Source organism: Xiphophorus couchianus, chromosome 20 (assembly GCF_001444195.1).
Source record: "Xiphophorus couchianus chromosome 20, X_couchianus-1.0, whole genome shotgun sequence".
Taxonomy (NCBI): Eukaryota; Metazoa; Chordata; class Actinopteri; order Cyprinodontiformes; family Poeciliidae; genus Xiphophorus; species Xiphophorus couchianus.
The window spans coordinates 26947845-26961931 of NC_040247.1; the positions used below are offsets into that span (position 1 = coordinate 26947845).

Genomic DNA, 14087 nt, shown 5'->3' on the forward strand with positions numbered 1-14087 from the left:
GATGTCTTGCTCTGGAATCCTTACCAAACAAGCCGTGTGTGTTCTCTCAAGTTTGAACTTCTCTGGCATGAACCTTTAACTTTACCATGCACAGTGAGGGCGTGCAGTCCTAGACGTAGCTAATGAATTTTACAGGACCATTGACAATTGCGCATCTCTAAATAAATACATAAATTTGCTGGGACGTTCCGGTTGTGGATTTAAATGATTTTCACGTGAGAATAATTTTTCTCTGCAGAATAAATGAACTGGTGAGGTGATGGCTGATGACTCTCCACAGTGACATGGGGTCAACACAGACCATCGTTCAAAACTTGTGCTTTTGCTGAACTGATGGTCACACTTGTTGATGACAGCCACTTTCCTTCTTTAGTCCTGCGGAAACCAGTTCCTCCGGGATGTTGTGATGTTTTTTTTTGTGTGATTTGTTTGGCCTAAAATTACAGATTTTTGCAGCATCTTTTTTCAAGTCAACATGAACTGCATAAACTGGATAAACAAATCCTACAGAACATCTCTAGATGGTTTTTTTTTTTTCACAAAAAAAGGCAAAATGCGGCTTTTGAGACATGTTGCGAAACAGGAAATTAAATTAAATCAGAAGAGCGGATTGGTCAAAGTTGCTGGGATTCGTCAGAAAAGAAGAGAATACAGCAAACGCTAAAGTGATTGGTCAGATTTGCAGAAACGTTTCGATGACAGGTGACAAGAACATTTTCGAATGATGGGTGAATTTGCATTCATAGTTGCAATCGCAAACACATCGACTTGCTTGTAGGACTTAGAAGCACCCAAGGTGGACTTACTTGGTCCTCATATTGAAATAGTAGTTATTTGGGGTTTTACTTGATGGAATAAAGTTTCAACAATAGTTTTTTTGGGTTTGTTTTTTTTTTCGCAGTGTGGAGGCCAGATAAACGGCGGCGACATCGCCGTGTTTGCATCTCGAGCCAGCCACAGTGTGTGTTGGCACCCCGCCTGCTTCGTGTGCAGCACGTGCAAGGAGCTCCTGGTGGACCTCATCTACTTCTACCAGGACGGGAAGATCTACTGCGGCCGTCACCACGCCGAGAGACTGAAGCCGCGCTGCACGGCTTGTGACGAGGTAGATGCATGTAGACACAACATGGCTGCGGACAGATGTTTAACACCAACCAAACACTAACAAAAACACTAAGTTCCTTTAAATCAAACTGGTGGTAAAACCCCACCAGTTTATGAGTGGTGAACGAAGTGCTCAACTCTAGTTTATGAGTAAAAGTATTGATGCTAATGGTCAAATCTTACTCAACTAGAAGTAAAAGTTCATAGGTTGAAAGTTTACTTAAATTAAAGTACTCTTTTTGAAAAATACTTTGGTATTTAAAAGTAAAAAAAAAAATCCCATCAGTACATTGCTGTATTGTTTTCTGAGTGTTTTCACAGAACCTTGTAACTTGCTGGCATTGCTTGATGATGTTGATGACAAATGTAAAACCACTCTGCTACAAAAAGTCAAACGCACCTGTAGAAACTTCACCATAAAAATGCAATAAAAAAATGACAGCTATCATCGTTATTTCTTATTACCTGAAACGTCCCCAACATCCCAAAAGGAAAAGAAAAGCAGGAGAGTAACATTGGTAGCTTTAGGTGACGCCATTCTTAACATAAATGCTTAGAAACATGGGGCTAAGATGTGGCCATGGGTTCTGTCTCCATTGCTCAGTTTTGTTGACAACAGCAGACTACTAAGCTATTCTGAACCAAAAAGGAACGAGTAACGACAACCCACCTAGAAAAGTAGTGGAGTCGAAAGCCCTACTGTCTTTGAAATGTAGTGGAGTGAAAGTCATAAGTTCCCAAAAGAAAAGCACTCAAGTAAAGTAAACGTACTCAAAAAATTGTACTTAATAAGTCCAGTTCTCGAGTAAATGTACTCCGTGAATGTCCGCCTCTGCCGTCTATAAATAGCTACAGATGTAACCGTGTCTGAAAGCCTATTTATAAAGCATCTGCGTACAGCTGTCTGTTGCTAACAGGCTTAATGGGGTCATCTTACAGAAGCCTGATCTCCTGAACATTAACGGTAAATTACTTATTGTACAAATGGAAACAGGGACACTGCAGCACTTAAGAGGCACCCCGACGGTTTTAACAACAGTTCAATTAAAAGCAAATGCACCACCTAGCTTGCACCAAGTCCCCACTGAAATTAGCCTCCTACTCAAGCCAGACACAAAGAGGGATGATCTCAGATTTTCAAGCGGCGGCGGTAAAGCGGAGCGTTTAGAGAAGGAGAGAGAGAGAGGCAAGCGAAGTCTCTGTGTTGTCGTTCAGCACTGGGTAATAACCCGGGCTGCAATCAACCATTATCTCTCCTTTCCTCAGATCATCTTTGCAGATGAGTGCACCGAGGCGGAGGGCCGCCACTGGCACATGAAGCACTTCTGCTGCTTCGAGTGCGAGACGGTGCTGGGCGGCCAGCGGTACATCATGAAGGAGGGACGGCCCTACTGCTGCTCCTGCTTCGAGTCTCTCTACGCCGAGTACTGCGACTCGTGTGGGGAGCACATCGGTATGCTGCTTCTGCTCAGGTTTTCAACACTTCTTAATGGAACAGCGGCGGCCGTAGGAAGGCATTTGGGGCCAGTTGTTCCATCGCGGTTAAATTCAAGGGGCTGGGTGGAAGGGGAATGAGAAAGTAGTCAAAAAGAAACTTTTAGAAGCCATTCAAGCAGCCTGAACATTAAAGAAATAATATCTTGAAGACCAAGGAGCACAGTCAGACAGGTCAGGGGAGAAGTTGTAGAGGTTTAAAGGAGACTCCTAAGTGTTACTTTTAGGTTTTTGTTGGTCAAGAGCGAGCTCTACTTGTTCCACGATTTAGAGGTAAAAGAAAAAGCGTGGATTTGCGAGATCTGGTAGCGACTCAACTTAAAAGCCTTGCAGCTGTCATGGCAGCAAAAAAGTAGTTTAACAAAAGTGGGCTGTATCTCAAACATCACAGTGATGTAATCTGTTGTCTTGGTCTATAAAATACTTTTTTTGGATTTGTAGGTTATGATTTAGAGTATGAATTGCTCAGCAAGGCACTGGATCAAGGCCTGTCTTGTGTGACTGCGGTGCTGTTAGCATTGATGTGATTGCCATCAGGTATCGAAGGAGTGAGTAAAGCCCATCTTTTTCAGGTGGTTTATTTTAATTATTTAGCAGGCAGGATGCTGTAAAAGTATTTAACTAAAGAAGTACTGAACCACCAGAAGCCGCTTTACAACCAGATGGCAGTCATTAGCAAATAGCTGTTTTTCTTTCCCATCGACTGAAAATACTCTGAAAAAGCTGCGTGTTTATGCTGCCCTGGGCAACCTGTGTAATGAGTTTGCCACGCAGCACTTAGCTTTCCACCTCCAGCTCCATTTTCCCAGTCAGCAAACTACTTAAAAATGGGCTGCTTTTCACATAAGTACGCATATTTAAATATTCCATTGAACAGTCGTTAAAGGCATTTAAATTTGCGGTAGGGGTTAGCATATTTGAATGCGTGTGATCTCACATACTCTATCGTTTTTTCTTTTTATTTACCGTGCAGGAATTGATCAAGGTCAGATGACGTATGACGGGCAGCACTGGCACGCCACCGAGGGCTGTTTCTGCTGCGCTCGCTGCAAACGCTCCCTGCTCGGTCGGCCTTTCCTGCCCAAGCAGGGGCAGATCTTCTGCTCACGCTCCTGCAGTTTGGGGGAAGAACCCAACGGCTCGGATTCCTGTGACTCGGCCTTCCAAAGCGCTCGCTCCACCAGGGAGTCCAGACGCAGCACCAAGACGTCAAAGAGCGGCGGGGGCGCGCCACCGGAAAGGCACTCTGGCGAGGTGGACCCTCTGTCTTTACAAATGGACCTGCTCAGTCTCTCCAGCCAGACGCCCAGTTTGACTCGCGAGCCGCCTTCCTGGCAGAACCAGGAGCAAGTCTGCGATGGCTACGGCTACGAGCTGCAACCCGACCCGACAGCCGACCCCACCCCTCTCCAGATCCTCAGCCAGTGCAACGTAAGGAGTTCCTATAGCACCACCTCCCCCGGACAGAGTAACCAGCAGCACGATCACAGGATCAATGAGAACGGTGGTCTGAAGCGGCCCCCCATCGCCGCCATGAAGGGCCAGTCTTTCAACGAGAGCTGGCTCCAGCCGGCAGCTCCGGAGGAGTACTACCCACCCAAACTGAGGACCCAGAAGAGCTTCGTCGAAGTGCAACACAACGGGTTTTCCTCGGACAAGCGTTCGATCAGTTTGCACGGGTTTCAGAGGGACAGAGACGGAGGGGCTCAGACAACTGGTCAGGTGGCGAGGAGCAGGAATCCCATTAATGCACTTAGCTTCCCAGAACAGCTGACCCCACTGGAGCAGACCCCGAGAGGTTCCATGGAGTCCCTGGCTTTGTCCAATGCTACAGGTGGGTGTGGTTTATTCCCTATTCCATTACATTTAAATGTTTCAGATTGAACTAAGGGCAGTATTATGTAAAATCGACCCTTTTTTTGCCCTAAATCATGTTATAATGTTATCCCCTCATCAAACACATGCCTGGAGTGCTGCTTTGATTCTCTCATGCATGTTTGAGAAATCCTTTAATTTCCCATGGCGACCATTCAGCTGTGCAAAACGCCTGGGTGGGACATAGCTCCGCCTTCGAGGCGCTGCAGTTTCCAAACCTCTGAGCTTCCGCCTCACAGAACTCCCCTCCTGATCCAAAGAAATTCAAGAACAAATAGGAAACAAAGACATTGACAGTGTCATTCTTGAATGGAATCATTAATCAGAAATGGAGAAAACAATGAACCGGGGCAACCCTGTCCTGAAGTGGCCATTTAACCAAAATTACTCTTGGCAACTCATCCAGGAAGTAACAACTAAACCCAGAACAACATTTAAAGCACCACAGGACTTACTCACCTCGATTAAGCTCAGTGTTCCTGAGTCAACAATAGGAAATTGCCTGAGCAAAAATTACATCAGGGATTGAATGCTAAGATGCTGAATGAAAGGAAAACAAGGGCACATCTTACTTTTAAAGTAAGATGTGCCCTTGTACAAACATAGGGAATATATTCTGTGATCTACCTGAACCGTCACATAATTTCAGTTCATTGACATCATACATTCAAACATGGTGGTGGTGGTGTGATGGTCTGGGACTGGTTTGCTGCTTTAAGACCTGGCCAGTCTGCCATAATTGATGGAACCATGAATGCTGCTTTCACTATCAAATCTTAAAGGAGAATGTCTGGCACAAATATCCGGACAGTTTTCCAAACCCCGCCAGGAAGTCCATTACTCATTGGCTCAAAAAAAAAAAAAAAAGGAAAATACGGGTTTAGAGGTGGTCTTGGTTTAAATCCACCCGAGAAACTGTGGCATAACCCAGACAGTTCGCTGATGGACAAAATCCCTAAAGTGTGACTAAATAATACAATTCTTCAAAGAAGAGTGGGTCATAATTCGTCCACTGCAATGCAAATAAACTCACCATCACTTATCACAAATGCTTCATGGCAGCTGTTGCTACAATGGGTGGTGGCACAACCAGCAAGCTTCAGGGTTCAATTATTTTTTACATCATCATTTAATATTTATTCGATATTAAAATTTGTTCATTGACAAAAAGACTAAATCTATAAGGAGGACAGATACTTTTCACTTCTCAATATTTTGAGACTTGATTTGCATAATCTGATCACTCTTTATTCTTCTCTGCTCACTCCCAGGTAACTCGGCTGATGGTGGGGGAAAGAATCAGGATCACCTCTCCCGTTTCTCCATGCCCGACCTGAGCAAAGACTCGGGAATGAATGTGTCAGAGAAAAGCAACATGGATACCCTGAACTCATCCATGCAGTTCCATAGCTCCGAGTCTATTCACAGCCTCAACGCCAGCCAGCCCTACCTGGAAATGAACCCACCCAGGTCTTCCCAGTACCAGATGCAGTATTGCGATCCCTCAGGAATGAGAGTTAGTGCTGCCATGACTCATTTACCTCCTGCCTTCGCCTACCAGGCGGAGGACAGGATGGTCAGCAGCGCCAATGCCGCACGCCTGCCGCCCATCAGCGAATGCAGAGTGAGCGGCGTCGGCGTACGGGGGGCAAGCGTCCGGACAGACGCCGCACAAGACACCCCTCAGAAGCGTCGGCATCACCATCACCGCCAGAGACGATCCCGCCGCTCTCGGTCTGAAAACGCTCTAAACTTGGTGGCCGATCGCAGGATAAGACCCCAAGACAGACCCCAGCTGAGCGTGCGAGAAGATTATGATCGCTTCTCACCGCCCAGGAGCGCCGCGAGCCAGTTTGGCGCCGTAGGACGGGGACGATACCAACCCCAACTCTTCAGGCAGTGTCCCCGGACCACTTCAGACCTTTGTCTGCAGAACCCCGCAGCCAACAGGCGCACTGGATTGAGCCAGTACTCCTGGGACGAGTATTACGACGACGACTGGTGCTCCACTTGCTCTTCGTCCTCTGAATCCGAGGATGAGGGCTACTTCCTGGGCGAGCCCATCCCCAGGCCCATTCAGCTGCGCTACATCAACAACCAGGAGATGGTTCACAAGTACAACAATGCAGGAATCGGAGGACCCAACCGCAGCGGGCAGCTGCACACGCGCAAACGCAGGAAAAGCAAAAACTGCATTATTTCTTAACATCCGGACCTTTTCTACGGGACACCTGTTTTTGTTTAGCTTGAGTACACTAACATCCTCTATTAGGAACAAAGAAAGTTGTGTTTTTGAGTGCGAGTTATCAAATAGTTGAACGTCAGCAATGAATCGAAGCTGGCAAATCATGAAACGGCAGTAATGTTTGCATGGTTAATAATTTTAGTATTTCATATTTCCATGTGCGGTTTTATACGTGTTTATCAAAAGCTGATGTGCAATTTCTCTTAAACCTTGTTTTCTTTCTTTACTACAAAGAGGAACATAATATAGTCTGTTTGGTACAGTTTTATGTTTTCAGTCAGTGTGACCTAGATATCGGCTGGATCTAATGTTCTGCTAAAGTTCATAACCTGTACATAGATAAATGGAGTATTAATTTCACCTAAATTAAAAAAAAGTCACTGTAAATATGATTGTAAATGTGGGCCCATATTTTTATATTTTGTAAAGATGGAATGACGTAAATATCTATAATGTATCACCAGAACGTAACAAAAACAACTCATGCATGTGCTGTCTGGCTGACTTGGTGCTGCATTTGGAATAAAGGAGTATTTCAGAACAACACGTTGGTGATGGAGTGTGCAAAATAACTCCACTCTCAATTCGTTGAATGACTGACGTGGCGCGGGGGCTGATTGGAGTCATCCTCCACTGGATCGTTAGCTGGTGATGGGTGCAGTCACAGTCCGACACACTCTGTCCATTGTCCTGCTAAGAAATGGGAGATTATTGCATCAGCCTCAGTGAGACAAAAAAATGTTAAATAAAGGTCTCAGTTATTAAAACCAGGTGATTTTTTTTTTCCTTTTGTGTTTTTGGGGCAGTCAGACATTCCTTGCCCCTGTATTGGTTTATTGGTTTGTTTTGTTCCGTGACATGCTAATGTAATATTCATATCCGCCTGCGCTCAATTTTTAGACCCGGGATTTGAAAGTCCGGTCTTCCTAGGCCGACGTCTTGCAACATTTAGATGTGTGTCTGTTTGGAGACATTTCAATCAAATAATACTGTTGGCACATTCTTTAGAACTTGACTTCATGCTAACACTCGACACTCCGGTGTGATGGATCAGGGAGACATCTGGAAGTTGAATTATTTTGTGCCCCGTACCAGTTTGGGATTTTAGCTAACACAAAGTCGTAATCTCAAAATTAGCTAAAATCAGTGACATGCATATGTAATAAAATTACACGGTGCATTTTACCAGTATTAAGTTCCTCATGAATGATGTTCAGATTGCTGCATTATATGTTTTTTTTCTGTTTTTTTGGGTGCAGGGGTTTGGACATATTTTGTCCCAAGAGAAGTTTTCCCAGGCCAGGCCTACTGTACGGTTTTTAATTGTATATTTGACTCTACATGTACAGTCTTCAATAAACTCTTGTTTGGTTTCTGCTGAAGACCTTTTCATGCAATGCCTGTGCTAATGCTAATGCTAATGTTTCCCCGTTTTCATGCGACTTGTTGATGACGAATTTGTGTGGGACATTTTCACTGCAGACAACATGAATACAAAAAGTTTTGCTTTATAAACGTCATAAAAGACTAATGTCTAGCTACCCTAGATGCACACCGTCTTTGTGAAGATTGAAAAACTTAAAATTTTTAGGGAAAACACAGATTTATTGGATTGACAAGCTAATGTTCATGGTCTGTAGTTCCATTCTGCAACCTTTAAACACAAGAGCATTTTTTTAAAAATGGCTGAACTGATTGAAAGTGTAAAGCTCACTGGATACATCTGGCAGAAAGTCTGATTGTAGACAAACAACAGGTATTGAGAATTGACTTTAGTATGGGACACTCCTGGTCACAGCTTAAATGTTAATGCTAACTCTCTCTTCCATAACCTTTCCAGTGTGTCTTCATAAAGTCTAATCTACGTTTCTTACAGACTTCAACCTTTTCCTGTTTCCAGTATAATGAATCATTCTTTCAATACATCAAGCAAATTACCTTAAAGACCGAAAGCAATGCTGTGAAAGAGGCAGGAGTTAATGAAATTGTTGAATAGCATTTTCTGTGATTGGTTTATTGTTCATGAATTGGAACTTTTGAAAACAAAAATCGAAATTAGAAACATATACAAACGGAACACAAGTCCCAAAAATGACAAATCATTTTATGTGAGGGCTACTTTATCAGCCTTTTCAACGTTTCCCATTATTGACCTGGGTGGTTATTCACACAGCAGCTGATAACTATTTACACAGGAAAAAAGAGGTAGGAGGTGGTGCGCCACTGATGACCTTCCTGTGCGAAACGCACACGGTGAACAGAACATGCAAATCATTTCCAGACAGTAATTACCTACTAGAAAAGCAGAGTAAATACTCCAAAAGTATTATTCACTCCAACCGCGAATATTTTTTCAATTTTACACCAATTTACTTTTATGTCAAACAATTGCTCCGACTGGAACACTTTACACGTTATGTTCCTGGTGCGTGTTTCACACGGGAATATTATGACCACCCAATGCAAAAGATGACAAAGATTTTAAAGGTTCATAAAAGTGTTCACACAAACTCCTGTGATGTTTTGGAGACGGGAATTCTTTTAAGATGAACGAAACCGATTTTGGTGTTGGGCCCCCCCTGTCGTTAATTTCATCCTCCTGGTTGGAGTTGAAGCTTTTGTAGAGTTCAGAATCCGAACTGATTCAGCTGAAGTCACAATTATGTTTCCTTTGTGCTGGGCTACAAAATGATATTTTACATGGGGTTCTTAAACTGAAACTCCAAGGTGTTGCTCTGTGCTGGAAGGGGGGGAGAGGGAATCAACATCTTCATTCATTTATTTTCTAAAGCTGCCGTGTCCCATTCAGGTTACCGTGGGGTTGGAACTGATCCCAGGCACCCCGATGGCCGAATTGCCAGTCCTCCTGTGTCTGAGGGTTAACCATTGGCATAAATTAGCTGACAGGTTGTATTGCAAAGTGTTAAGCAGTGTCATACTGTAAATCGGATTGCTTCTGATGTCCATGTGGTGAAGGGATTACTCTTGCTGGCTCCCATAATCCACACGGACCCACCTACTGTATTTGCAGGTGTATGAATGCCGCCCTGTTGATTTAAAGTCACAGACCCATTCACGCCATTGGGGAATAATTGGGGACATAAGAGGGTTTACCGTACCTCAAGTGGGTTTCAGTTTTCAAGTCTACTCAGAAACACTTGGGTAACTCCTAGATGTGGGGGGAAAACAAGCAAGACCCAAAATATTTAGAAGTTTCAAACATGTGAACCCCATTATTATGTTGGGCTGCTGAAAGCCTGGCCTATAAATCCAGACGATTCCCAGTTTATAATCAGTCCTTAAAACTGGGAGTGCAGAGAGGACAAGGTTGTCTTTTAAACACTTACTTCCTTTTACATCATCATCACTAACCCTCATTAGTTTCTTTATTAGTGCCTCACCAGAGTGTGTGTTTGTGTGGAGTGTCTCCATGTGTTTAATTAAAAGCAAATGGAGGCGGCACAGATTGCTGCCATATGTTTCTCAGACCGTGCCACATCCAAGGCGGGCGGATAATCCGAGAGGTGCATCAAGGATGCTTTCAGTTGCCATGGTCAGGACAGACGAGGACGTGCGGCCATAATGGCGCCGGTTTTGTCTCTGCAGGATGTCAGGTCACGCTTTCAGAATTACAGGCAGGAAGAGGAAGGTTTGTTGATCTCTGAGACTGAACCAGTCAGACAATGTGAAGGCTAAACACTTGTATTTGCTTCTAATATTATGTTTAAGTCTACACATGCTCCAGCCATGGAGAAAAATTTTATTTTCTGACCGTATCAATGGTTACATCATAAACACGTTAACAACTGGTGGGAAATCTTCACGCGTTCCTTATGTTACAGAGGAAAGTAATGAATCCCATCTTCACTTCCTTTCCCAACACTTTCAGAATAAGAGTTTCTCGTTTTACGTCACTTTGGGTCACCACAAATATTTTCAGTTGTTTAAACTTTGTCCGAATTTAGAGGTTTATTTTTAACTTTCTGAATGTTTGGGAGAATTGCATTTACCACTGTATGGGTCAGCCATCTTGGATTTCCTTCCAAAAGCTTCCCATCTTCCATCAAACAAGGGTTTGCTGGAATTTCAGCCCATTCCTCCCGACAGTACAGCTGTAACAGTCTGGATTGTGGGCCAGCTGACTCTTACACACCTTTTCTGCTCTGCCAACCAAGTCTATGGTACTGAGATTAGAGCTTTGTGACGGGCAACTCAGGACCTTGACTCGGTTGTTCTCAAGCCACTTTGAAACTGATTTGTTTGCATTAGTAGGATTGCCTATTCGAAGGATCCACTTTTGCACAAGCTTTGCCATTTTGGCTGTTGAATTGGGATGTTGCTTCAACATGGCTACATCGAGTAAAATGCTGCAAAAATAACTTCACAACATTTCCATTTTACTTTAATTAGACTACTGGGTGTTTCTCCAAAAATGAAAGTCTTTTTCTCTAAGGGTATTTGCAAGTTTTTTGGTTTTTTTACCCCGCTTTTGAAACAATGAGTTCATCCTCTCTTCAGCCTATGTTGGAGCTGAACTCGACAGTAACCTTCTCACGCGTTTGAAAGGCGTTTCCTGTTTGGTCAGTAGATCCCAGCCACAGAAGTCCTACCTGAGATTAAATCATGGAAATTCAATGCTAATCATCACAATCTGGCTCCAGTTGTCAGAATCTCAAAAAAATCACTCTGTTGGTAAATGTTTCTGCATAAAACTCATCAGCTTAAAATCCAGAAATTTCACTTGCTAAAGCGAACACACGAGAGCAAAGATCATCACCTTGAGTTGGTTCTCGAGAAACGGCTGCAATTTAGCAAACAAAAATAGCTGGATTTAGGTTTATTTTTTTATAACAGATGAATGCCAAATTGTCACAAATGCACACATAAGCAACTTGTCTCTCGACAGCAGCAGCGACTCGCTGACTGGCCTCGCTGAACGAGGAAGGCATGTGACCAGACGGAATGAGGCCTCGCTCTGCACTGTTTCCACCCACAGGACCATCATGTGTGTTCAATTACTGTGGCAAGAATGCACAAACATCAAGCAAGAAATCACTTTTTACAAGGGCACATGTTGCAGTTTTTTTTTTAATGTCTGCAACTTCAGAGAGATATTTACCCTTGCCGACCTCCCTTCTTCTATAGTGGCAGTAATCCCCCATATTCTAACACCGTATCTTACCATGTCAGGTATAATCGCTCTGTGAGTCTGTGTAAAAAAACGGGTCAGGAGGGCAGAGTCGGATCATCCTCTGTTCACAGACACCGCTCTGTTTCAACTCGGCTGTCCTCTGTGGGATGGGCTCGCTGCTCTCCTGAGGTAGACACATTAATGTCCTGTGACAGCAACCCTGCTGTCCATCTGTCTCTCCTCTCTTACTTTTTTTTCCCCTTCTTACCAAGTCGCTCTAAACGTCCCCAAGCAGATGCTGAAAAGGACATGGATTTTCAAATCGCACAAATATCAGTTATGACATGTAGAGGCCTTAATTGGCTGCCTTCCTCCACAAAGGGACTCCGATTCGACATGTACAGTATGTTAGAAACAGTTACCCATTTGCCACGTTCACTCAGTCTGACAGGTGGCTTGGAGGAAACGTTGCCAGGTTTGGGTTGAGCCGCAGATCGAACAGGCCCAAAAGGGGTGCTTCGCCATGAAGGAGCACTGCATGCTGGGGCAGCTTAGAGCCGCGCTGCCAGAAGGATCCATCTGGTTCAAGATGTCAGCCCCCACCGCTTCTCCTAACTCCTTTGAGTTTATGGGAGTTAGCTCTGGTCTCGGGGGTGGCTCCATCTGTGTGGCACCTGTAGGCAATCACAACAGCTAATGAAGCTTAATGCAATTCAGCATTTGGTGGAGAGATTCCATGAAGCACGTTAATTAGGCTTAAGTTGTGCCTTTCTTTTTTTTTTTGGCTGGTTTTCCCCTGCTTCGCGCTCTCTGTAGCAGATGATGATGGATGAACTGTTTAGTCCTCCAGCTAATCATCATTATGTCAGAGACACTGTGGGGCAACGTTTCTGAGAGTTTGACTTGGGTAGATGCCGTCAAGAGACTCACACTGTCTAGCAAAATGAGAGATAGTTACAGCGCATTGCAAAGTTATGAATATTTCTTGCACTTTTTCAAATTTTAATCACAGCATAATCTGAAATCTTTTGTTAGTTTTCGGCAATCTTTGCATGTAAAACTCACGAGTGTTGCTTGCATTTGTATTCAGCTACTTCAGTTAATACTGTTAGGTTTTTTGGGGGGGTTTTTGGTGTATGCCTCTTCCAGCTTTGCACATCTAGAGCCCGTTCTTCTGGGAACAGCAACTTTCAGGTACTGACACAGATTATCAAGTGGATTTGCATTTAGATTTTTGACCGAGTCTTTCATGTGAATAAGCTTTAATTTACACTATTACATTTTAGAGTTTTCATGTCGTTTTGTTGTCCTGCTAGAAGAAAGAAGCCGTTTAAAGTGTTTAGCAGATTTTGTTCCAGGATTGACCTGTACTTAGCTGAAAGCTGGGAACGTCTTGCTCGTTTTGGATGCTGCCATAACTACGCTTAACTGATGCAATTGCATATTGAGGAAGTTAGTTTGCAACCCCCACAGTATTTTTGCATTAAGACCAAAGCATTCAAATTTGGTCTCATTTGACCAAACTTGACCAAATGTTTGACTTATGGGTAGATTATGGTGGTTTTCTTTACCCAATGACTTTCTTCTTGCCAGTCTTCTATGAAGTCCAGATTTGCGGAGTGGGGTCTACAGATTCTCCCAGCTGTCACTATGAGAAGGTTATGAGGTGTTTTATGGTAATTATGACCACAGTTCATGTGCACATGTTCAGAGCGACCCGCTGAATTCCCCTGACGTCTGCTCCTCATCCTCTTTCACTTAGATCATCTTCAGCAATCCAATCAGAAGTCCGTTTTGTACGCCAGGTGTTATATGTGATTTGTGTCATTTCATTATCACATTTACATGCTTACACAGAACAGCATGCGTGTGCACACGCCCACACACACACACACACATGTTTGCGTGGCTATCTTTGTGAGGACTTTCCATTGATTTCCATTCATTTCTACAGCGTAAACCTTACCCTTATCCTAACCCTTACATACCTAACCCTAACTCTATCAAAAACTCAATTCACACCTTAGTCCTAAATCTGACCCCTAACCCAAAAACAGTAATTCCCCTTGTGGGGACCAGGCTTTGGTCCCCACAAGGTATTACAAACAAACGTGTGTGTGTGTGGGTGTGTGTGGGTGTGTGTGTAAAAGACCATTTATTGGACAAATTAGATGCCGCATGTATTAAAAAGAAAATCCTTAAATCTCCTCCATATCTAAGTCTGTTCGCGCCACTCTG

At 43.7% G+C, this 14087-nt stretch overlaps 1 protein-coding gene across 2 annotated transcripts in view; it reads left to right on the top strand.

Moving 5' to 3' along the window:
• prickle2b (prickle homolog 2b) overlaps positions 1-8100 on the top strand; it is a 111428-nt gene extending 103328 nt beyond the window's left edge. For both annotated transcript variants that reach the window (XM_028001910.1, XM_028001911.1), the window contains 4 exons: positions 902-1105; positions 2371-2557; positions 3572-4432; positions 5745-8100. In XM_028001910.1, the coding sequence (XP_027857711.1) occupies positions 902-1105; positions 2371-2557; positions 3572-4432; positions 5745-6679 (2187 nt within the window). In that variant the 3' untranslated portion in view covers positions 6680-8100. The remainder of the gene's footprint in view (positions 1-901; positions 1106-2370; positions 2558-3571; positions 4433-5744) is intronic.
• Positions 8101-14087: the final 5987 nt, after the last annotated feature.